This window comes from Ranitomeya variabilis, chromosome 3 (assembly GCF_051348905.1).
Source record: "Ranitomeya variabilis isolate aRanVar5 chromosome 3, aRanVar5.hap1, whole genome shotgun sequence".
Taxonomy (NCBI): domain Eukaryota; kingdom Metazoa; phylum Chordata; class Amphibia; order Anura; family Dendrobatidae; genus Ranitomeya; species Ranitomeya variabilis.
In genome coordinates, this window is record NC_135234.1 from 310,610,330 (window position 1) to 310,635,240 (window position 24,911).

The 24,911-nt window shown below is 46.4% G+C and overlaps 1 protein-coding gene across 2 annotated transcripts in view; it reads right to left on the bottom strand.

The window, feature by feature from the left end:
- The window catches only part of LOC143815892 (transcription elongation factor A protein 3-like), a 531,124-nt gene that overhangs the window by 421,525 nt on the left and 84,688 nt on the right, over nt 1–24,911 (bottom strand). The window contains exons 7-9 of one of the 2 annotated variants that reach the window (XM_077295627.1): nt 20,571–20,639; nt 3,176–3,229; nt 1,463–1,534 (exon numbers count right to left, since the gene is read on the bottom strand). In XM_077295627.1, the coding sequence (XP_077151742.1) occupies nt 1,463–1,534; nt 3,176–3,229; nt 20,571–20,639 (195 nt within the window). The remainder of the gene's footprint in view (nt 1–1,462; nt 1,535–3,175; nt 3,230–20,570; nt 20,640–24,911) is intronic. The other variant, XM_077295629.1, reaches the window with a different exon arrangement.

Sequence of the window (24,911 nt, forward strand, 5' to 3'; positions counted from 1 at the left end):
CAGACGGCAAGGGACCTGAAGGACACCGACGGGTGAGCATGTACGGTTTGTTTTTTTACGTTTACGCTTGTAACCAGGGTAAACATCGGGTTACTAAGCGCGGCCCTGCGCTTAGTTACCCGATGTTTACCCTGGTTACAAGCGAAGACATCGCTGGATCGCTGTCACACACAACGATCCAGCGATGTCAGCGGGTGATCAAGCGACGAAAGAAAGTTCCAAACGATCTGCTACGACGTACGATTTTCAGCAGGGTGTCTGATCGCAGTAGCGTGTCAGACACAGCGATATCGTAACGATATCGCTAGAACGTCACGAATCGTAACGTCGTAGCGATGGAAATTTCAATGTGTGACAGTACCCTTAGTGTTTTTAGAAGTTTTGTGGGATTCATTGCAACTTGATGAAGTTGGTGAAGAGATTGAGAATCTTCTGCAAAGATGAAAATGTAAGATCTGGCTAGATTACTAATGAGGCTGTTTGAAGGTGATCCTTAAACCCTTATACAACAACTGTAACTAGGTCAATAGAGGCCAGTTTTTGCTAGTTTTATTCCTAATGCTACTTTAGGTCTACTGTTTTAGTTTTTTTTTTAAATCCACAATACAATTCCAGAGACAAGGATCCTTTTATTTACTACTTTCATGGTCTATACTTGCAGTTTTTTTTGTAATTCGTTTTTGCACTGATTTAGCTCAATGATGACCATCTGCTACAATATTGCTAAACTTTAAATGACCTTCAAAAAGTTAAAAATAAATAAAATACTTATACTCACCTGTTTGACCCCTCTGTTCTTCAAGTTCCCCTATCTGGTCCACAGCGCATCTTTTTATTACTGCTGCCGAGCGATCTATTCCTGGGCATCTTTACACTAAGCCAGGACTTCTGGCTCTGATGAGGCCCGACACGCTTCTGCACATGTGTGGACAAGTTCACGACACATGTTGTAGTGTCATGACATTGTGACCTTATGCGCTCTTGCACAGAAACGCCTCAGAGGTTCAGCGTTCAGCAGAGGTGATAAGAAGGTGCACTGAGGACAAGATGGAGGACAGTGAAGAGTGGAGGGGCTAGGGAGGTGTGCGGTAAGGTAAATATAAAGGTATTTTTTCTATTTGTACATCATTACATTGGTTATGTTCTGGAGTCATTCAATTTGTGGAGAATAACTTCGATGTAAATTGAATTTTCCAGGAAATTTTGCCCAATTTGTCAAATTGTGTCAGATCCGCTCATCTCTAGTCTTTACGAAGGGTGTGTGGTTCACAGGATTCTCTGGAAGCGTGATTTTAGGTTGTATCTTTAGGCCAGAAAAATGAACACCATATGGTAGATTTAAAAAAACAAAAACATAACATTGATGGGAGCAACAGAAGTAAAATAAGAGCAAAAACTGGCTACTTTTGACCAGGTAACAGGTCCGCTTTAGCACACTCATTAGTTAACATAATAACTTTACCTTTCCTCTTTGCTGTTACTGGAATTTTTAGAACCAGATGATGATGGCAGTGAAGTGTTTAAAGAGAGTCGCCTAATGGAGACAGAAATTAGTAGCAAGAATAGATCACTGTAAATGGTATTGATTCATCTGTAGACCTTGGCTCTGCTATATGCAGTCATACTGTGCAACTGTATACAGAGTTTTAATGTGCCATCACAGGGCAGATATACTATGGTGCATCTGTAACACCCCAGGTAATCGGTTGTTACAGTGATGTTGCCTTCCCCTTGGGGAGGGTAATATCATGTTTGGAGGCAATGGAATTCTCTTTTCCAGGCAAGGCACCCACACACAACACATTCCAAACCCAGGCCAGAAGGGGGAGCTCAGGACCCGGATTCAGGGGAGCTTCCCTTAGCTAGAGGCATCCTGGTCTGGAGGAGGAGTTAGGTAGTTGGTAAGGAGTCTCCAGGAGAGTGAGACAGGGGAAGGACGTCTGGAACAGACGGAGAGGTCTAGCAGCCACGTGGAGCTGCAGCCTCTGGAAAGAGAGATAAACCTAGGGATTGAATGTGATGGAGCTACAGAGGAAAGGAGCAGAAGAGAGATAAAGGGCTCTGAGGGGACCTGTGACCAGGCACCCTCGGAGCCAGAGCGCAGCAGCCGGGTACCGGGAGCCCAAAGCTTTAGTGGGACTCTAGGACACTTAGCAGAACAGGAGGGCTAAGAACTTTAAGTGATTGGCCCGCACCACGCCTGAGATGCAGCAGCACCTGAAGAGCCTGGGTCATGATAGAGACCCTGTAAAACGGCTCAAGCTGCCCGTCATGTAGGTACCTGTTCCAGGACAGGGAAAAAGAGGACTTTGCCAGTAAGCTTCAGGCAGCAGGGACCTCATACAACAGCGCAAGTAGGAAAGGCTCATGGACCTCAACTGAGAAGGAGATTCTCCCATTGCCTCCGAGCCGGCTGGACCACAGGTCACCTGTACCTGGTAATCTGGACTGTGGACTATTACCACCAGTAAACCAGGTAAAGACTTTACAACACTGTGTCCTCCACTTATTTACTGGCAAACTACCATCTCTGCCACACACCTTGGGAGCCCTGGGGACCCCGCTTCACCTGAGGGAAGAGTCACCATCCAGCCGCCATTCCATCACCCCAGAGGACCCCTTTAAGCGGCGTCGGTCCCTACTGACCGAGAACCACAGGTGGCGTCACAAACAATAGACTTTATTCCCAATTACTTTTAGAAGACTTTTCCCCTTTAATTGAGCGCCCAGGGCACGGACCAGGTCGCAGCCACTGTGACATCCCCTTTAAGACCAGACCTGGAACCGACTACCCCCGGCCCTGGCGGGCGACTCACATTCCCTCCAGCCTCACAGGGGCACAAGAGGGGCCTTCTTTCACCTCCAAAGCAAGTGGAGTTGGGCATTATGATGAGCTATAGGATTGTAAAGGGAACATATTCTTCTTACACAGGGGCCCTCTTCTGTCTGTGTCTGCTCGTGTGCCATCATATGGTGCCTCCATATGGCACTATGTTATTCTCCTACATACACAATGCTTGAGGAGAATACCTACAGAACATGGCATCCAATGTAGCATGTGTCTGAATGAAATTATGGCATATCTTGGTACAGCATGATCTGATAGAGTGCTATAAGCCTGAGACTGGACAGAACTCTATTACACCCATGTACATGAGGCCTTACAAAGTCTCACCTTTCTAGCTTCTTAGAGACATATGATGAAGATTGAACATCAGTTGAATGACTTCTGCAAACATAATATCAAAATGCCAATCAGATTGGATAGTAGTCCCAAATTCAAATAATGAAATTATGCATCACAATTAGTTTCTCATTTTAAATAACTTACCGTATTACTAATCAATGTATAATAGAAATAAGCCACCTTTGCATGTATTGTGATAAATTATATGCAATACATAGATTAACATCTAACTTACAACTTTCTGTGATAATATATAGAAATTGTGAGGCAGCGACCTGTGTTATTTGCGAGGGTCGCAATGTGTCCCCTAGGATGCGCTCAGAAACATATTGAGGCTGCAGGAGTGCATTGCAGTCACAAGTTGCAGATGTGATGGCAATGCAGAATAAAAGTAAGTGTAGTCTTGGACAAGCTATTTTTCCAGGGCAGATTTAAGAAAAACTGAATGGGCATTTATTTTTTAAACGGACTACAGGAAGGTAGTGGGGTTAGTCAGTTTCCTCCCCCAGACTGGGTCTTCCATGTGGCCTACAGCCACAGGTTATTATAAAAACCCTAGCAGCAAAAGGTTGGGTGTGTCAGAGTGGAGTTTGCAGCGAGCAGAGCAGTCGGCTCTGCAAAAGCTCAGCCTGTGTGAGGGTAACACAGCAGAGCGAACTCCTGGCACCCTGCAGCGTGATACGGTGGTGCAGACATCCTTGGCCACCAGACGCATGTATGGACTGTCTCGTTTCCCAGCTGCGATCTGGAGGATACCATGTGCTGTACACTGTGCGAGTTTTGGACATTAAACATGTTTTGCTGTGATCTTTCCATGTGGTCACTGCCTGTCACACTGCACCATCCCCGCTGCACTACATATGTATGATGCTAGTCACTTCTCAGGTCTAAGCCGTGAGTCAGAGTGGTCAGGGAGTCCAAGGTCAGAAGCCAGGAGGGTATGTCATAAACAGAAAGAAAAGGCAAAATCGTAGTCAGGTAATGTTTCGAGGTCAGAGTACCGGGAGGATAACGGATCAGAGCTGCGGATGGTCAGAACGAAGTCCAAGGTCAGGCAACAGATCAAGCATGTAAAACTCAGGACACAGGGAGCATAAGAACAAACCTCACAAGGTGAATGTACGTCTAGTAGTGGTTTGGGAGAAGCTGCTCAGTTAAGTAGGCATGGCCATTACCTGGGATAGTGAACACCTGAGACAGCCGACGCCTTCCAGTCACAGATTGGCTAGTTGAGCTGTCAATCAACACACCAAGAGCTCAGCATGCCCCAGACCCAGAATGGATGGTCATGCTGTCAATTAAAGTATAGACAAAAAAGACAAAAAAAAAAAAAAATGGCACTGTCTGAACAAAGCTAAGGCTGCTCCACTCCTGGAGCCAGGTGTTAATCAATAGTCATTATACTGCCAGCCACATATGCTCAGATCGGGTGCTCTTCAGAATGAATGCCTTCTTTTTTTCTTGCATGCACGGTCAATTAAAGTACTGACAGCTTCAGAACACCCCTGTACCAGATTGGATGGCCGAGCTGTCAGTAACTGCATCTCAGACACCCTGAGGGGTGGAACCGTGGCAATATGGTTGAATGTGGGCAGTGTGAACTAAGGCACATCCCAAAGCGTGCTGCATGTCAGTAATCCAGCCTGCAATGCTACATCTCAAGCCTGCTGAAAAGATGGAGGAAATACTTAAGCAGTTGGCCCTCATGCAGCAGCAGCAGCTGCAGTTGCAGCGACAGCAACAAGAGCAAAGGCAATAAAAGCAGCAACAACAGTAGCAGGAATAGCAACTACAGCAGCAGGAGCTGCAGCAATGGCAGCAGGAGCAGCACCAATTGCAGCAGACAAATAACCTGTTGATACAGCAGATCTCGGCTCTATGAGAGGCACCCACCCCAGTGACCACGTTCCGGTCGAAGGCTCTGTACAAAGTCCGGTCAGCGCTGAGGAAGATGGTACCTGAAAACAACATGGAGGCTTTCCTGACCATATTCGAATGCGCTGAAGAGCGGGATAGCTTGCCAGTGACCCAGTGGGCTGAAGTAGTGACCCCCTTCCTGACGGGAGATGCCCAAAAGGCCTACCTGGACCTCATTCTGGATGATGCACTGGACTATGAGAGGCTGAAAGGTGAGATCCAAGCAAGACTGGGGGTTAATACATATGTGCGGGCCCAACGGGTGTTCCAGTGGTCTTTTGCCAAGATTCACCCTGCCAGGTCTCAGGCCTATGACTTGCTACCACTTGTTTAAAAAGAGGCTTAACCCCATCCCAGATGTTAGAAAGGGTGGTGGTCAACTGCCTGGTGAGGGCTCTGTCAGCAGCCATACAGCATTGGGTGGGGCAAGGGAACCAGAGCACTCTAGACCAGTTGGTTGTAACGGTGGAGTGGTATACAGCCACTCAGGACTTTATACGGGACACCATTCCACTTTGGCTGTCACATAAGGCCCCGCCAGCCCAGGAGCCAGGGAAAAGTCTGCGGCCTTCCACTGGGGGCAATCAGGACTGAGTACGAACTGAGGGGATATCCCGGAGGGAGAGTGACAGCAGACCCGTGTCCCCTAAATCGGCCCTAAGGTCCAGTCGCGCCACAGCTATCAAGTGTTGGCAGTGCCAGTGCCCCAGACTAGTGGCTGCCAACTGCCCCATGACAGCTGAACCCTTGGACCGTGGGTATACTCGCAGTGTGTCTATGGAAGCCCGGCTCGTCTGCACTGCCACTACAGGCACTGTCAGTACCGAACCCCAACTGTGCAAGGTACTCGTTAACGGGTATCAGATTGACACTTTCTTGGACTTGGGAAGCTTAGTGACTCTTGTTCGTTGGTCCCTTGTTGCTGGAGACAACCCCAATGGATGGAAAGTGGGTGTGGTATGCATACATGGGGAACTCTGAGAGTACCCGACAGTGTAGGTTACGTTTTCCACCCCGTGTGGAGAGATAAGACATGTGGTGGGAGTAGAAAAGACTTTTCCATACGGCACTGTTTTGGGAAGAGACTTGCCCCTGTTTCGGTCCCTGTGGAGGACCAGGGTTAACCCTCCCAAGGTAAATGCTATTCCGGGTGCGGAACCCGAAGATCCCGAGTCAGAGATACCTGTCATAGGGGTTGCCAACATAAGGACACAGTGTAACCCCGATAAGATTCCCTTATAGGTATTGGCAGGAGAGGTCAAGGAGACCCCACCGATCCCCGAGCTGGAAGTGGCCCCTGGTAAATTCAGGACTGCTCAGCTTCAGGATTCTACCCTGACCAGGACACGAGAAAGGGTGGTTGAAATTAATAGAGTAGCTCAGCAGCCAGGTGCAGAGACAGTTTTCCCCCATATGGCTATCCACCAGGAGTTGTTATACTGGGTGGATAAAGTCCAGGATAACGTGGTGTAAGAGCTGGTGGTGCCCCAATACTAGCATCAGGCGGTGCTCTATATGACTCACACTCACATGCTAGGAGGGCGCTTGGGGGCCAAAAAGATGCAGGAGCATATTTTGCAGTGGTTTTTTTGGCCTGGGGTCTACGTGGAGGTCCAGAGGTACTGTGACACATGTCCGGAGTGCCAACTATCCTCAAGCATTGCAAACTACCGGAGTCCATTGGTACCTTTGCCCATCATAGCGGTACCCTTTGAGCGGATAGCAATGGACCTGGTAGGCTCCATAGTGAAATCCACACATGGTCATCAACATATCTTGGTCATAGTGGATTACACCACCCGCTACCCAGAGGCAATAGCTCTTCGTCACACCTTGGCTAAGCTAATAGCCTGCCAGCTATTTGCCATGTTTTGTCACCTTGGGCTACCAAAGGAGATCATTACAGACCAGGGGACTCCTTTTATGTCCAAGGTGACCAAGAAGCTATGTAAGCTGCTCTGGATTAAACAGCTATGTACGTCAGTGTACCACCCACAAACCGAAGGGTTGGTGGAGAGGTTTAATAAAACCCTCAAATTCATGATAAAAAAAGGTGGTCGCCAAGGACAGGAGGGATTGGGACATGTTACTGTCCTATCTAATGATCGGTATCCGCAAGGCACCACTGGCATCCACAGGCTTCTCCCCATTTGAGCTATTGTATGGCAGGCACCCGAGGGAATTGCTGGATGTAGCCAAGGAGATGTGGGAACAGGAGCCCACTCCACATAAGATTGTCATCATGCATGTGGCAAGCATGCAGGACCAGATTGCAGCAGTATGTCCCATAGTAAAGGAGCATCTGAAGGATGCCCAGGCCGCGCAAAGTCAAGTATATAATAAAAGAGCGACGAACAGGACCTTTTAAAAAGCGGACCAGGTGTTGGTACCAGTGCCCACCGCAAAGAGCAAGCTCATGACCAAGTGGCAAGGGCCATATGAGATATGGGGGAAGGTGGGAGAAGTAAGTTATAGCGTTTACCAGCCCGGGAGAAGAAAACCTGAACAGCTGTATCATGTCAACCTGTTGAAAGCATGGAAGGACCGGGAATGTTTGGTCATAGAGGTGACCCCGGTTGTACCAACTGGGAACCCTCTGACACTGGGCAAGGACGAGGCCAAGAGAGTGGTAAAAATAGGAGACACTCTCTTGAAACAGCAACGTCAAGAGGTTCGGAAATTAGTCCAAGAGAATGCTAACGTATTCTCAGAATTACCCGGTCATAACTCCATCATCCAGCATGACATTGTCACTGAGCCTCATGTAAGGGTATGAATGAAACCATACCGGGTGCCCGAGACCCAGAGACAAGTCATTGTGAGTGAGCTGAGACAAATGCTCCAGCTGGGAGTAATTAAGGATTCCTGGAGTGACTGGCTAGCCCCATTGTGCTAATCCTGAAGCCGTATGGGTCATTACAGTTTTGCAATGATTTCCGCAAGTTGAACAAGGTGTCAAAGTTCGACCTTTATCCAATGCCCTGAGTGGATGAGCTGATCGAGCTCCTGGGTCAGGCCCAGTACTTTACCACGCTCAATCTGACCAAGGGTTATTGGCAGGTGCCGCTTACAGTCGGCCAAAGAAAAGACCGCCTTTATAACACCAGAGGGTCTTTACCACTATGAAGTCTTGCCCTTTGGTCTACATAGGACACCAACCACATTCCAGATGCTAATGGATATAGTGCTAGAACTCCATTGGACGTATGCATCAGCGTACTTGGATGATATCATCATCTTTAGTACTGACTGGCAAACCCACTTGTCCTAGGCACAAGCGGTGGAAGAGTCACTCAGAGCCGCGGGCTTGATGGCAAATTCCAAGAAATGGGCACTAGGGCTTGAGGAAGTCTGGTACTTGGGGTATGTGATCAGCTGAGGGGTGGTCAAACCTCAAATAAATAAAATTGAGGTAATTCAGAACTGGCATCGACCTGTTATCACTAAACAGGTGAGAGCGTTTCACGGGATCATTGGGTATTGCCAGAAGTTTATACCCAATTTTGGGGGGAGAACAACACCTCTTACTGATATCCTCAAGGGAAAGAAGTCGGTCATGGTTCGGTGGAGCCCCCAGGAAGAGGAAGCGTACCAATCCATGAAGGTGGCACTGTGCTGACAGCCTGTCCTCATTAGCCCCAACTTTCAGAAATGCTTCATTGTGCAGACAGATGCATTTAATGTGCGCCTAGGAGCGGTCCTGTCGCAGGAGGTGATCGGAGAGAAGCATCCGGTCACCTTCCTAAGTAGGAAACTCACCCCAGCTGAGAAAAATTATAGCGTAGGGGAGGAGTGCCAGGCCATTAAGTGGGCCTTGGAGTCCCTACGCTATTATTTGCTTGGTCGATCGTTTCGCTTGGTGACAGATCATTCACCCTTGGTCTGGATGAGGAATGCCAAGGAGAGAAATGCACGGGTCATCCGATGGTTCCTGTCTTTGCAAAATTTCAATTTTACCGTGGAATATTGAGCGGGAAAGTCACAGGGAAATACGGATGCCCTGTCATGGGCCCCCTGTATGGTCTCAAATGTTCAACCACACAAGTTTGAATGGGGGGGTATGTGAGGCAGCGACCGGTGTTTTTAGTGAGGGTCGCTACGTGTTTCTCAGGAAGCACTCAGAAGCATATTGAGGCTGCAGGAGTGCAATGCAGTCACAGGTATAGCTGTGATTGCAATGCAGAATAAAAGTATGTGTAGTCTTGGACAAGCTATTTGTCCAGGGCAAATTTAAGAAAACCTGCATGGGCTTTTTTTTTTTATTGGACTACAGGAAGGTAGTGGTGTTTGTCCATTTCGTCCCCCGGGCCGGGATTTCCATGTGGCCTACGGCCACAGGTTATTGCAAAAACCCTTGCAGCAGAGGGTTGGGTGTGTCAGAGTGGAGTTTGCAGCGAGCAGAGCAGTCAACTCTGCAAAAGCTCAGCCTGTGTGAGAGTAAGGCTGGGATCACACATACGCGAGATACGGCTGAGTCTCGCAGGTGAAAACCAAGCTCTGGCGCTGGCACCCCGGAGCGGAGCGTGCAGTCGCACAGCAATACATGGAGCAGCACGCTCTGCTCCGGAGTGCCGGCGCCAGAGCTTGGTTTTCACCTACGAGACTCGGCCGTGTCTCGCGTATGTGTGATCCCGGTCTAACACAGAGCCCAGCAGAGCAAACTCCTGGCACCAAAAATGAGGTACGGTGGTGCAGTCGCCCTCAGCAACCAGACGCATATATGGACTGTCTCGTTTCCCAGCTGCGGTCTGGAGGATACCGTGCGCTGTACACTGTGTGAGTTTTGGACATTAAACACGTTTGCTGTGAGCTTTCCCTGTGGTCACTACTTGTCACACTGCACCAACCGCACTGCACTGCAATATATATATATATATATATATATATATATATATATTATAAACTCAATCTCTATTCTTTTAATTATTGTGATTAATCAGATGCACAAATTACAACAATTCTCCAATATCATTAAAAAGTCAAAAGATGGGGCAGCATACTTAGTTGCTGTTCACTCTACATTTTGAACATACTGTTTCTTGCACAGGGCTAACATGTTATATTGCAAATATTATCATACATTAAAATACATTCATTTTATAAGGACATTTATGGATAGTAAATTAGCAAAACTGATCTGTCATCAAGGTTATCTTTCCCAACATCAGATAAGCAAAAATGGGAATAGTTCCTCTCTTCAATAAAGAATACTGGTTCGATTACCAAATAGCAGCAATAAAAAACAAAGTTAGAAGTCCACTGTATCCAGGAACGTAGCGCTACTGTACATATTTGTTTTGTGTCCTCAGTTAATAGGAAAGTGAGACCTCCCCCTCCCACATTAAAGGCGTTGTCTGGGACTTTAATATTGATGACCTATCCCTAGGATAAGTCATCAATATCTGATTGATGAGGGTGTGACACCTGGCACCCTTGTTTATCAGCTATTCATGGTGCTGGCTGGAACTGCTCAGTTCGCCCCCTGACGAAGGACTTAGATCCGAAACGCGCATTGGGGTGCGCCTCACGGGACCTGGCTGACCCTTTCTATACAGGTATATTGTATATATCTTTCCCCCCTTTGTTTACATAGTACATTTGATAACCTGCTGTGGGATTTTGGCAGTGTCTGGATTACAGCGCTGCACTCTGCATCCATCACCATATAATCTAGGCACTTCTGGTGCTGTGCTGTTAAATATTTTCCAGCTATCTATACCTAGTTTCCTCATTGGCACTATTTGCACATTTTTTTGTAGCTGTGCACTATCAATAACAGTCACACCTGTTTCATTTATGCACTCTGTGCGGATGTGATAATTTTCATGATTTTTGCACAATCATTGCACACTGCACTTTATTTCCTCTGCATCAATTGCACAAAATATTGTGAACATATTATATAGGCTATATATGTCTTAAAGTATATTTTTATATATACTTATTATTTGGCACTTTATATTGTAACGTTTTACACACATACTATACAAATTTGGTAATATTGTTTAAAACATTTTTTTTGCCCACATATTTTTTTCACGTTTTGAGTGGTTAATATATGGGCCTATATATATATATATATATATATATATATATATGCATGTAATTGTCATATGCATGTATTATTTATGCTATATCCCACATATAGATTTTTTTGTCATAGAATTTTTTTGTTGTTGGATTATTCATCTTATTTCTTGGGGGTTATACTAACCTGATATTTCGAATATATAATTGGGTCAGCCTGTACCATATCCCATATTGATTTGGATTTTAATTATAAATTATTATATTGTTCCTGTTGTGCGCACAATTGTTATATTTTATTTTATTGCTGCCAAACTAAATATAATAAAGGCATTTTTATATCTCACCTCTGCTTGGTAATGTTTCTGGGTGACTCTATATTGGCTGTGGTTGCTATCTCTGATTAGTGGTTTTCCACACTTTTCTCCACAGAACACTAGTCACTGGTATAATATACACATATTTTATTGTATTTTATTTATTTGGCTTATAAGTTATTGGTATACAGTGATTGGTGCATCTGTGGTTGTGTTAATCAGTTGGGGAGCTGCACAGCACAATTCAGCCAACAGAACATCACTCAGCCCTTGTTGATGCAAATAGCGGTCAAATATGCAATATCGAGCTGCAGCCACAGTTGATGTTGATATGCAGCTGAGTAGTTCCAGTCACCGCAGCATCAGGAACAGCTGAATAATGGGGTGCAGGGTGTCGCACCCTCATCGATCAGGCATTGATGACCTATCCTATAGATAGGCTATCAATGTTGAAGTTCAAGACAACCCGTTTAAACTTGGACACCATAGTCAGATTGCACCGTTCATTTTCATATAATAATATACTGTATATGTAAACATTCTATTTAGAAAACAAAGTAACCTCATGATAAACTGCAAGGAATCTCAGTTCGTTGTTTTATTGAAAATGATTCAGCCTGCAGTGCAGTGAGTGATGGAGAATGTCGCTGTTGGCTCCTGCATTTACTACATGATAGATTTGGAATGTTGTTTGTTGTAAGCGCAGACATTACAATAATAACATTATGTCTTCTAGCATTTAGCAAAGCCGTTTCCCTTTTTTAGACTGGAGTTTCCCTGTGGAAGGAAACTAACAATCTGCATTATTCATGATGATTTTCCACTATATTCATAAAGAAACATTCGCTGTCCATAATAATAATGATATTTTGATAATTTACTCAGAAAACATGAAACAAAATATAGCCTATAGGGGGCTGCCTTATACTACACGATCTGCCTATAGGGGGCTGCTTTATACTATAGGGTCTGCCCATAGGGGGGCTGCCTTATACTGCAGGATCTGCCTATATGGGGGGCTGCCTTTACCTACAGGGTCTGCCTATAGAGGGCTGCCTTATTCTGCAGGATCTGCCTATAGAGGGGCTGACTTATAATACAGAATCTGCATATAAGGGGCTACCTTATACTACAGGATCTGCCTATAGGGTGGCTGCCTTATATTACAAGATCTGCCTATAGGGGGGGCTACCTTATACTACAGGATCTGCCTATAGGGTGGCTGCCTTTTATTACAAGATCTGCCTGTAGGGGGCTGCCTTATACTACGGGATCTGCCTATAGGGGGGCTGCCTTAAACTACAGGGTCTGCTTATAGGGGGGCTGCCTTATTCTGCAGGATCTGCCTATAGGAGGGCTGCCTTATAATGCAAAATCTGCCTATAGGGTGGCTGCCTTATATTACAAGATATGCCTATAGGGGGCTGCCTTATACTACAGGATCTGCCTATAGGGGGCTGCCTTATACTACAGGATCTGCCTATAGGGGACTGCCTTATAATGCAGAATCTGCCTATACGGGGCTACCTTATACTACAGGATCTGCCTATAGGGTGGCTGCCTTATATTACAAGATCTGCCTATAGGGAGGGCTGCTTTATACTACAGGATCTGACTATAGGGTGACTGCCTTAAATTACAGGATCTGCCTATAGGGGGGCTGCCTTATACTACAGGATCTGCCTATAGGGGGGCTGCCTTATACTGCAGGATCTGCCTATAGGGGGCTGCCTTATACTACAGGGTCTGCCTATAGGGGGGCTGCCTTATTCTGCAAGATCTGCTTATAGGGGGGCTGCCTTATAATGCAGAATCTGCCTATATGGGGCTACCTTATACTACAGGATCTGCCTATAGGGTGGCTGCCTTATATTACAAGATCTGCCTATAGGGGGGCTGCCTTATACTACAGCATCTGCCTATAGGGGGGCTGCCTTATACTACAGCATCTGCCTATAGGGGGGCTGCCTTATACTACAGGATCTGCCTATAGGGGGCTGCCTTATACTACAGGATCTGCCTATAGGGGGAACTGCCTTATACTACAGGATCTGCTTATAGGGGGGCTGCCTTATATTACAAGATCTGCCTATAGGGTGGCTGCCTTATATTACAAGATCTGCCTATAGGGGGGGGGCTGCTTTATACTACAGGATCTGACTATAGGGTGACTGCCTTAAATTACAGGATCTGCCTATAGGGGGCTGCCTTATACTACAGGATGTGCCTATAGGGGGGCTGCCTTATACTGCAGGATCTGCCTATAGGGGGCTGCCTTATACTACAGGGTCTGCCTATAGGGGGGCTGCCTTATTCTGCAAGATCTGCTTATAGGGGGGCTGCCTTATAATGCAGAATCTGCCTATACGGGGCTACCTTATACTACAGGATCTGCCTATACGGTGGCTGCCTTATATTACAAGATCTGCCTATAGGGGGGCTGCCTTATACTACAGCATCTGCCTATAGGGGGGCTGCCTTATACTACAGCATCTGCCTATAGGGGGGATGCCTTATACTACAGGATCTGCCTATAGGGGGCTGCCTTATACTACAGGATCTGCCTATAGGGGGAACTGCCTTATACTACAGGATCTGCTTATAGGGGGGCTGCCTTATATTACAAGATCTGCCTATAGGGGGGCTACCTTATATTAGAGGATCTGCCTATAGGGGGGCTGCCTTATACTACAGGATCTGCCTATGGGACTGCTGCCTTGTGCTATAGAGTCTGCCTATGGGGGGTGCAATATACAATATATAGTAGGCTTATGGGGAGTGCATAATACTATATGGAGGCTTATGGGGAGTGCATAATACTACATGGAGGCTTATGGGGAGTGCATTATACTACATTTAGGACTATCTGGTGCATTATAGTATATGGAGGCTATCTAGGGGGCCATCATACAGTGTGGAGATTACAGTGAGGGGATTACAGTGAAGGGGCATTATACCGTATTGGAGCCATCAGTTTGGAGGCTACTAAGCGGTCAGTATACTGTGTGGATGGTACTGTACAGTGAGGGGTATTATACTGTGTATAAGAGCATCATACTGTGTATAGGGGAGCTGTACAGGGCTGACTCGGGGCATTATTAAATGTAAAGTGGGCACTTACTGTTATAGGGGAACTCAGATAATGTGACTTTCAAAGGGGCACACAGAGCACTATTACTTTCTAGGGGGCAAAATATGGGCACTGTTTTCTATTGCACTTGCACCCGGCATTACTATATTAGAGAGGGGTGCTTTATAATTTAGAGGGCACAGAGAACCACACAACAGGTGCGGTAATAGGGACACATATGGCAGCAGCGGCTCGGTATTTGGGTATCAGGTGGAGTAATAGGGACACATACGGCAGCAGCGGCTCAGTATTGGGGTACCAGGGGCAGTAATAGGGACATATACAGCAGCAGTGGCTCAGTATTGGGGTATCAGGGGCAGTAATAGGGATACATACGGCATCAGAGGCTCAGTATTGGGGTATCAGAGGCAGTAATAGGGACACATACCGCAGCAGCGGCTCAGTATTGGGGTATCAGGTGCAGTAATAGGGATACATACGGCAGCAGAGGCTCATTATTGGCTTATCAAGGGCAGTAATAGGGATACATACGGCAGCAGCGGCTCAGTATTGGGGTATCAGGTTGTAACAACTCTGCTGGCATCACGGCATGGCCTCTTAACTCTCACCCTATCTTACCCACTGCTCCAGGTCATGTTGTGGTTTCTGTTTCTTGCCAGCCCCATATTCTGTGCCTCTGCTCTCTGCATGCTTCCTTGCTGTGTGCATGGGGGGGGGGCGGCGCCTGAACTCTCTGGTTCTTATAGGAATCAGGTGCACCTGTCTAATCTGTTCCTGACCTATTACCAAGAGGCCTCCAGCATTTAGAGCAGCTCCACCCAGTGGACTGGGCCTGTGCAATGTGTTAACTCAGTTAGTGTTTTACTTCTGAGCTGCCAGGCCTTGCTCTTTGTTTTTCCTTCTCTGGAGGCTCTACTCCTTAGCTTTGCCTTGTTCTTCTTGGTCTGCCCTCCAGGAGGCTGTATATCCTGGTCTCAGTGTCTTTGTTCTTGCTTTGCCTTGTTTTGGTCTGTCTGCCCTCCAGGAGGCAGAATATCCTGGTCCCTGTGTCTTTGTTCTTGTACCTTGTCTTGTGCCATTACCTTGTCTGAACTTTGTCCTATCTCTGTCTCCTTGTCTGTGGTTTCTTTCCCTGCAGTGCCTCTCTGCTCTCCTCTCAGCTCCACTCTCTGCTACCTTGCTTTGCTCTTGGCTCTGCACTCTGTGCCTTCACTCTGCTTTTGGCTCTGCACTCTGTGCCTTCACTCTGCTCTTGGCTCTGCACTCTGTGCCTTCACTCTGCTCTTGGCTCTGCACTTTGTGGTTCTACCCTTGTCTCTCTGTGGCTTTGCTTCTGCTCCACACTCCTGCGGTTCTGCTCCGTTCTACTCTACTCCGCTCCTGCTGCAGAAATCTCTTGCTGAAGCTCTCCTCCGCATTCCTTGTGATTCCGCTCTGCTTAGCTTCTTCTGCTGTTGTAATCTCTTGCTGCAGCTCCTCTCCGCATTCCTTGCCGTTCTGCTCTGCTTACTTTTTGTTGCTGCGCTATCTCTTGCTGCTCTACCGCTCCTATCCGCAGCCTTGCGGTTCTTTTTGTGTGTGAACAGGTCCCAACCTGTTCCCTCATTCTCCTTTTCTTCTGGCTTGTTTCCCTACCTGTTCCTTCATACTACATATCCGTACCTGCACCTCCTGTGTGAACAGGTCCCTACCTGTTCCTACATACACCACACCAACCAGCCCTGTGTCTCTGCCGTTCCTGCCAGCCCTGTGTCTCTGCTGTACCTGAGCCCTGTGTCTCTGCCACACCTGCCAGCCCTGTGTATCTGCTGTACCAGCCAGCCCTGTGTCTCTGTCATACCTGCCAGCCCTGTGTCTCTGCCGTACCTGCCAGCCCTGTGTCTCTGCCGTACCTGCCAGCCCTGTGTCTCTGTCATACCTGCCAGCCCTGCCTCTGCTGTACCTGCTAGCCCTGTGTCTCTGCCGTACCTGCCAGCCCTGTGTCTCTGCCATACCTGCCAGCCTGTGTCTCTGCCAGCCCTGTGTCTCAGCTGTCCCAGCCTACTCGTCTGAGTTTCAGCCATGCTCTTCTGCCAGTCCTGCCTGATGCCCGCACCTGTCCTAGTGTTCCTGTTCTCCAAGTGGGATCAGCAGCCACAGCCAGACACCACCCTGGAGTGGCATCTGGCAGCTGCTTGCCGCACAAGCCTGACCTCACTATCAGAGGCTCCAGTGAAGACCAAGGCAGCTGTCATAGTCACGCCTCTTCCAGGGTAGTCTGGTTTGTGGCACAGTGGGGCCACAAACCCCCCCGAGCTCACGTCCACCAGTCAGGGCGCGAGCGTGACACAGGTGCAGTAATAGGGACACATACGGCAGCAGTGGCTCAGTATTGGGGTATCAGGGGCAGTAATAGGGACACATACGGAAGCAGTGGCTCAGTATTGGGGTATCAGATGCAGTAATAGGGACACATACGGCAGCAGCAGCTCAGTATTGGGGTATCAGGTGCAGTAATAGGGACACATACAGCAGCAGCGGCTCAGTATTGGGATATCAGGTGCAGTAATAGGGACACATACGGCAGCAGCGGGTCAGTATTGGTGTATCAGGGGCAGTAATAGGGACACAAACGGCAGCAGTGGCTCAGTATTGGGGTATCAGGGGCAGTAATAGGGACACAAACGGCAGCAGCGGCTCAGTATTGGGGTATCAGGGGCAGTAATAGGGACACATACGGTAGCAGCGGCTCACTATTGGGGTATCAGGTGCAGTAATAGGGACACATACGGCAGCAGAGGCTCAGTATTGGGGTATCAGGGGCAGTAATAGGGACACATACGGCAGCAGAGGCTCAGTATTGGGGTATCAGGGGCAGTAATAGGGACACATACGGCAGCAGAGGCTCAGTATTGGGGTATCAGGGGCAGTAATAGGGACACATACGGCAGCAGAGGCTCAGTATCGGGGTATCAGGGGCAGTAATAGGGACACATACGGCAGCAGCCGCTCAGTATCGGGGTACCAGGTGCAGTAATAGGGACGCATACTGCAGCAGCGGCTCAGTATTGGGATATCAGGGGCAATAATAGGGACACATACGGCAGCATCGGCTCAGTATTGGGGTATCAGGGGCAGTAATAGGGTCACATAGGGCAGCAGCGGCTCAGTATTGGGGTATCAGGGGCAGTAATAGGGTCAAATAGGGCAGCAGCGGCTCAGTATTTGGGGTATCAGGTGCAGTAATAGGGACACATACGGCAGCTGCGGCTCAGTATTGGGGTGTCAGGTGCAGTAATAGGGACACATATGGCAGCAGCGGCTCAGTATTGGAGTATCAGGTGCAGTAATAGGGTCGAAAAAGAAGACTTGGTTCCAGCTTCAATTACTTGAAATAAAACTTGATTCTTTATTAATCCATTGTAAAAGCACAGGCTCTGATAAAGATCTGTAAAGATCGAAATGCGTTGCTCGTTTCCTGGTGTGCTATGGAGAGTTTTACAGCCTGTGCTTTTACAATGGATTAATAAAGAATCAAGTTTTATTTCAAGTAATTGGAGCTGGAACCAAGTCTTCTTTTTCTTCCTTATATACAACCACGTGGATCAGCGTGGAGTTCCATGCACCTGCTATGGCTGCCTGGTGAGCTGGCTTTTTGTTTTTCTTCATGTTTCCGCAGTAATAAGGACACATACGGCAGCAGCGGCTCAGTATTAGAGTATCAGGTGCAGTAATAGGGACACATACGGCAGCAGCGGGTCAGTATTGGTGTATCAGGGGCAGTAATAGGGACACAAACGGCAGCAGCGGCTCAGTATTGGGGTATCAGGGGCAGTAATAGGGACACATACGGCAGCAGAGGCTCAGTATTGGGGTATCAGGGGCAGTAATAGGGACACATACGGCAGCAGAGGCTCAGTATTGGGGTATCAGGGGCAGTAATAGGGACACATACGGCAGCAGCCGCTCAGTATCGGGGTACCAGGTGCAGTAATAGGGACGCATACTGCAGCAGCGGCTCAGTATTGGGATATCAGGGGCAATAATAGGGACACATACGGCAGCATCGGCTCAGTATTGGGGTATCAGGGGCAGTTATAGGGTCACATAGGGCAGCAGCGGCTCAGTATTGGGGTATCAGGGGCAGTAATAGGGTCAAATAGGGCAGCAGCGGCTCAGTATTTGGGGTATCAGGTGCAGTAATAGGGACACATACGGCAGCAGCGGCTCAGTATTGGGGTGTCAGGTGCAGTAATAGGGACACATATGGCAGCAGCGGCTCAGTATTGGGGTATCAGGTGCAGTAATAGGGTCGAAAAAGAAGACTTGGTTCCAGCTTCAATTACTTGAAATAAAACTTGATTCTTTATTAATCCATTGTAAAAGCACAGGCTCTGATAAAGATCTGTAAAGATCGAAATGCGTTGCTCGTTTCCTGGTGTGCTATGGAGAGTTTTACAGCCTGTGCTTTTACAATGGATTAATAAAGAATCAAGTTTTATTTCAAGTAATTGGAGCTGGAACCAAGTCTTCTTTTTCTTCCTTATATACAACCACGTGGATCAGCGTGGAGTTCCATGCACCTGCTATGGCTGCCTGGTGAGCTGGCTTTTTGTTTTTCTTCATGTTTTCGCAGTAATAAGGACACATACGGCAGCAGCGGCTCAGTATTAGAGTATCAGGTGCAGTAATAGGGACACATACGGCAGCAGCGGCTCAGTATTGGGGTATCAGGGGCAGTAATAGGGTCACATACGGTAGCAGCGGCTCACTATTGGGGTATCAGCAGGATGAGGAGTTTGTGCAGGTTGGGAATAGATGGTGATGGGGCTGGAATATGAGAAATGAAATGTGTCTTTGTTGTATTCTCTGCAGATGAGTCCTGGGTGGAGAAGTTGTCATGTTGGTCTGGGCCAGATGGAAAAGACGGGAAAATTGAACGATTCCATCAGAAAGAATGTCAGTGGTAAGTCATTATCTGTAACTGTGCAGTGATCTCCTATATGTTCTGTAGGACTGGTATCTACCACTGACCATATGGCGGTAATATCAATATTGGTCTTTATATAGAGATTATTTTCAGTAACAGTGCGGTCATCTCCTGAGGTTCTCCTCCACTATTAGGGTGCATCACCCAGCTGTATTCAAGGTTACCTGGTTAGGGGCCGACTCAGAAGCTTCGCCCCCCCTGAGCCAAAACCCTAGCTACGCCTCTGGGACTGTGGGTAGGGTCTTCGGCTCTGCCCTGGCCGTTCCGCGGCCCCTATTGTCCGTATCTCCTTACTATTTGAAATTACATGCTGGCGTCATCCTAGCCACAAATTTCTTCATTAAATGTATCTATTGAATCAGTATAGCAGCGCCATTATAGCCATACCTTTATTTTAACTTGCAAAATCCTGCTGACAGGTTCTCTTTAAAGAGTAACCATCGTTTTAATTTTTTCATTCTCAATTTTTGGGTAAAATTTGGATTCAGGCAATCAATATAAAGACATTTTTACATTACTGAGATGGACGATGACAGTTTCTACTGATAAGATTCTATTAGACCAAATGGGGCAATAGGTCCTTCCTGCTCCTTTCCTTTCGCCTCCTCCTTTCTACATAGAATCTTATCTGTTGCACCTTTCTTCTACTATCTCAGTAATGTCAAAATCTATTGTCTTCACTGAATAGTGAATACACATCTTACATGTGAATTGAGAATTTTGAGAATAAATAGATTAGCCAGAGAAAGAAGCCAATTTCACTGATAAGATATATTAAAAAGTTGCTTATTTTCATGTGTAGTATATAGACTTATGAAATAAAAATTAAAACGGCGGTTACACTTTAAGCCACTTTTGTGGCAAATTGCTCCTGTAATTTTTGCCATACCATGGCTGGAGTAACATTTCTGATGGGGGTGCATAGCCGTTGTAAGACGCACTTAATTTATTAACAGGCATGAACTTGCAATGAATTAGACGCATCTTACTCCAGCACTTCTTCACAAAGTCTAAATGAAATAGGCCCTATATGTCGTTGTTGCCATGTATACAAAGCTTTACCGCTTTATCTTTGAGTCCTTGGAAGTTTTGTGCTGGCTCTGCGATGGAGAAAGATTTTCAGGACAGTCACTGCAAGAGAAAGAAGTCTTGTGACGAAAGGAGAAATCAAATGAATATGTCATATTCTCCCTGGTTGGAAAGAGCTGCACCAACTTCTGTACATCTCTGCAACAATCATAGTTGTCAAAATTTATAGGGAACCTTTCACTTGATTCATGCTGCTCAAACCACCGACAGCATGAATCAAAGCCTGGCTGCATAATTGTAGGCAGATATACAGGTCTTTCTCAAAAACTTAGAATATCATCAAAAATTTAATTTACTTCAGTTCTTCAATAAAAAAAGTGAAACTCATATTATATAGAGCCATTACAAACAGAGTGATGTATTTAAAGTGTTTATTTCTGTTAATGTTGATGATTATGGCTTACAGCCAATGAAAACCCAAATGTCATTATCTCAGTAAATTAGAATATTATATAACACAGCTTGAAAAATGATTTTAAAATACAAAATGTTGGCCTACTGAAATGTATGTCATCACCACAGGCACCCACCATACGGGATCCGCAGTTTCCACTAGGACCTATGTTCCCTTCCGTGCCTTTCCGGATCTACCCAAATATTTCCATATAGTTCTACATGTGAGTCCCTATATTCCACTGCGGCTCCCCTTTTCCTACCTCTATCTTCTTGAAAGTGTGGTTTGATAAAGACCCATTACGGGGTCGAAACGTTACCTTGGCACTTTTTTTTACCTCTGTGGTGACTTAAATAAATACCTGACCTTTGTTATGCATTTGAAAATCAATACTCTGAGTGCAGCTGTTTTCTCATCATCCTCTTGACAATACTCCATAGATTGGGGTTAAGGTCAGGCGAGTTTGCTGACCAATCAAGCACAGTGATACTGTTGTTTTTAAAACAGGCAGGGCTGCCATTAGGAATTTTGGGGCCCCATACTGGCAACATTTTTGGGGCCCCCTTGAGACTCCACCCAGGCTCCACCGCTTGTACTGTCCACAGTTCCACCGTCCACTCTTGGAAAAACTCCACTTCTCACCAATCACACATTAACAGTTCCCATCACCAGATCACACATATAGCCAGCAGCTTTAGTTTTGACCAAAAGATTTTTTAAGCCACCAAAACGACAAGGCAGACTCTTTTGGCTGGGCCCTACTCTACTCTAACCTATTAAACATTTGTTAAAATATCCAATTATTATTATTACTATTATTATTTATTTGTATAGCACGATTGATTCCATGGTGCTGTACATGAGAAGGGGTTATATACAAGTTACAGATATCACTTATAGTAAACAAACTAACAATGACAGACTGATACAGAGGGGAGAGGACTCTGCCCTTACGGACTTACATTCTACAGGATGGAGGGGAAAGAGACAGTAGGTTGAGGGTTGTAGGAGCTCCGGTGTTGGTGAGGCGGTAGCTTCGGTAGTGATGAGGAGGCAGCGGGGTCAGTGCAGGCTGTAGGCTTTCCTGAAGAGATGGGTTTTCAGGTTCCGTCTGAAGGATCCAAATGTGGCTGATAGTTGGACGTGTTGGGGCAGAGAATTCCAGAGGATGGGGATATTCGTGAGAAGTCTTGGAGGTGATTAGGTGAGGAGCGAATAATGGTATGTGCACACGTTTAGGTTTTTTCGCGACAAAAACGCTATAAAAAAATCATTAAAAACGCATACATTATGCATCCTATCATTTAGAATGCATTCTGCACGTTTTGTGCACATGGTGCGTTTTTTTCCGTGAAAAAAACGCATGCCGGTAAAAAAAGCAACATGTTCATTAAATTTGCGATTTTTTTCGCGTTTTTCCCGCTATTCTATGCAGTGGAAAAAAACGCACAAAAATGCGGTAAAATCGCGGTAAAAACACATGCGGATTTCAGGCAGAAATGTCCGGTTTTTGTCAGGAAAATTTCTGCCAGAAATCCTGACGTGTGCACATAGCCTAAGTGTGGAGGAGAGAAGGAGGTCTTGGGAGGACCGGAGATTACGTGAGGGAAGATATCGGGTGATTAGTTCAGAGATATATGGAGGAGACAGGTTATGGATGGCTTTGTAGGTCAGTATTAGTAATTTGAACTGGATACGCTGAGGGAGTGGGAGCAAATGAAGAGATTTGCAGAGGGGAGAAGCGGAGGAGTAGCGAGGAGAGAGATGAATTAGTCGGGCAGCAGAGTTAAGGATGGACTGGAACGGTGCAAGGGTGTTAGCAGGGAGGCCACAGAAAAGGATGTTGCAGTAGTCAAGGCGGGAGATGATGAGGGCATGCACAAGCATTTTAGTAGATTGACGGTTGAGGAAAGGATGGATTCTGGAGATATTTTTGAGCTGGAGGCAACAGGAGGTGGAAAGAGCTTGGATGTGCGGTTTGAAGGACAGGGCAGAGTCGAAGGTTACTCCAAGGCAGCGGACTTCCGGTACGGGGGAAAGCATGATGTCATTGATTGCGATAGATAGATAGATAGATAGATAGATAGATAGATAGATAGATAGATAGATAGATAGATAGATAGGTAAGGAAGATCTATGGGATGGAGGAAAGATGATGAGTTCAGATTTGTCCACATTGAGTTTGAGGAAGCGAGAGGAGAAGAAGGAGGATATGGCTGATAGGCACTCTGGGATTCTGGACAGCAGATAGGTGACGTCTGGGCCGGAAAGGTAGATCTGAGTGTCATCAGCATAGAGGTGGTACTGGAATCCATGGGACTTTATGAGTTGTCCCAAGCCAAGTGTATAGATTGAGAAGAGTAGGGGTCTTAGAACAGAGCCTTGGGGGACTCCAACAGAGAGAGGGTGGGATGAGGAGGTAGTGTGGGAGTGGGAGACGCTGAATGTGTGGTTAGAAAGGTATGGGCAGATCCAGGATAGGGCGAGGTCTTTGATGCCAAAGGAAGAGAGGATCTGTGAGTAGGAGGCAGTGGTCAACTGTGTCGAAAGCAGAGGACAGGTCTAGAAGGAGGAGTACGAGTATTGTCCATTAGCTTTGGCTGTAAGTAGGTCGTTAGTGATTTTGGTCAGGGCTGTCTCAGTTGAGTGATGGGGGCGGAAACCAGATTGTAAATTGTCAAAGAGTAAGTTAGGCCGGTGTCATACTGGCGTTTTAAACGGCCGAGTGCAATGCGATAAAAAATCGCACTGCACTCGGACCAATGTTCAGCTATGGGGCAGCTCCCACCAGCCGACTTTTTGTCGGCCGTTTTCCTCGGTCCGAGACAATCGCAGCATGCTGCGATTGTCTCGGACCGAGGAAAACTCTCGGCTCACTCGCACCCATATAAGCCTATGGGTGCGAGTGAGACAGCGCACACCACTCGGATATTATCTGAGTGCTGTGCGTTATAAGCGGACCCCAGAAATGGAGGAGATGGAGAAATTCATTTCTCCGCCTCCTCCGCAGCTGTGCTCCGATTCTCCCTGTGCGAGAGAATCGGAGCACAGACGCATGACGCTCGGCTCCTGCTCTGCTGCGAGCAGTAGCCGAGTGTCATTAGCATCGGATGCAATACGCCAATGCAATTTAGGTATATTATTATTAATTTTTCAATTTTTAAAATGACAATAATATCACATACAAGGGACAAATACCACTGCACTATGACCAGACATATCACCACATAGTAGCCGACAAATACCAACACACACTTACCAGACTGCATATTACCACCACATAGAGACTTATAATACCACATACAAGGAACAAAGACCGTCACATCATGTCTAGACCACATATTACCACCACAGTGACCAAGTAATACCACATACATGAATAAATACCACCACACCATGACCAGACAACATATTAAAACCACAGTGCCCAAATAATACTACATACAAGGAACAATTACCACCGCACCATGTCCAGAACACATATTATCACCACATGGTGACTAATAATACCACATACAAGGAACAAATATCACCACACCATGACCAGACCATAAACTACCACCACATAGTGACCAAATAATAGCACATACAAGGTACAAATACCGCCACACCATGGCCGGACAACATATTACCATCACATAGTGACTGAATACTACAATACTGATCATTAATAAAAAACACAATACTAATATCTCTATAAGTGCCATTATACACAGGAGATCTGTAATTGGTATGCAGTGTCTGTGTATATGTAATACAGTGATCAATGACATTATAAACAGGGCTCTGTATATAGTGTCAGTGTAAAGGTAATACAGTGATCACTGGTGACATTGTACACAGGACCGCTGTATATCGTCTGCAGTGTATAGTGTCAGTGTACAAGTAAAACACTGACTCACCAGTGACGTCTCTAGGTA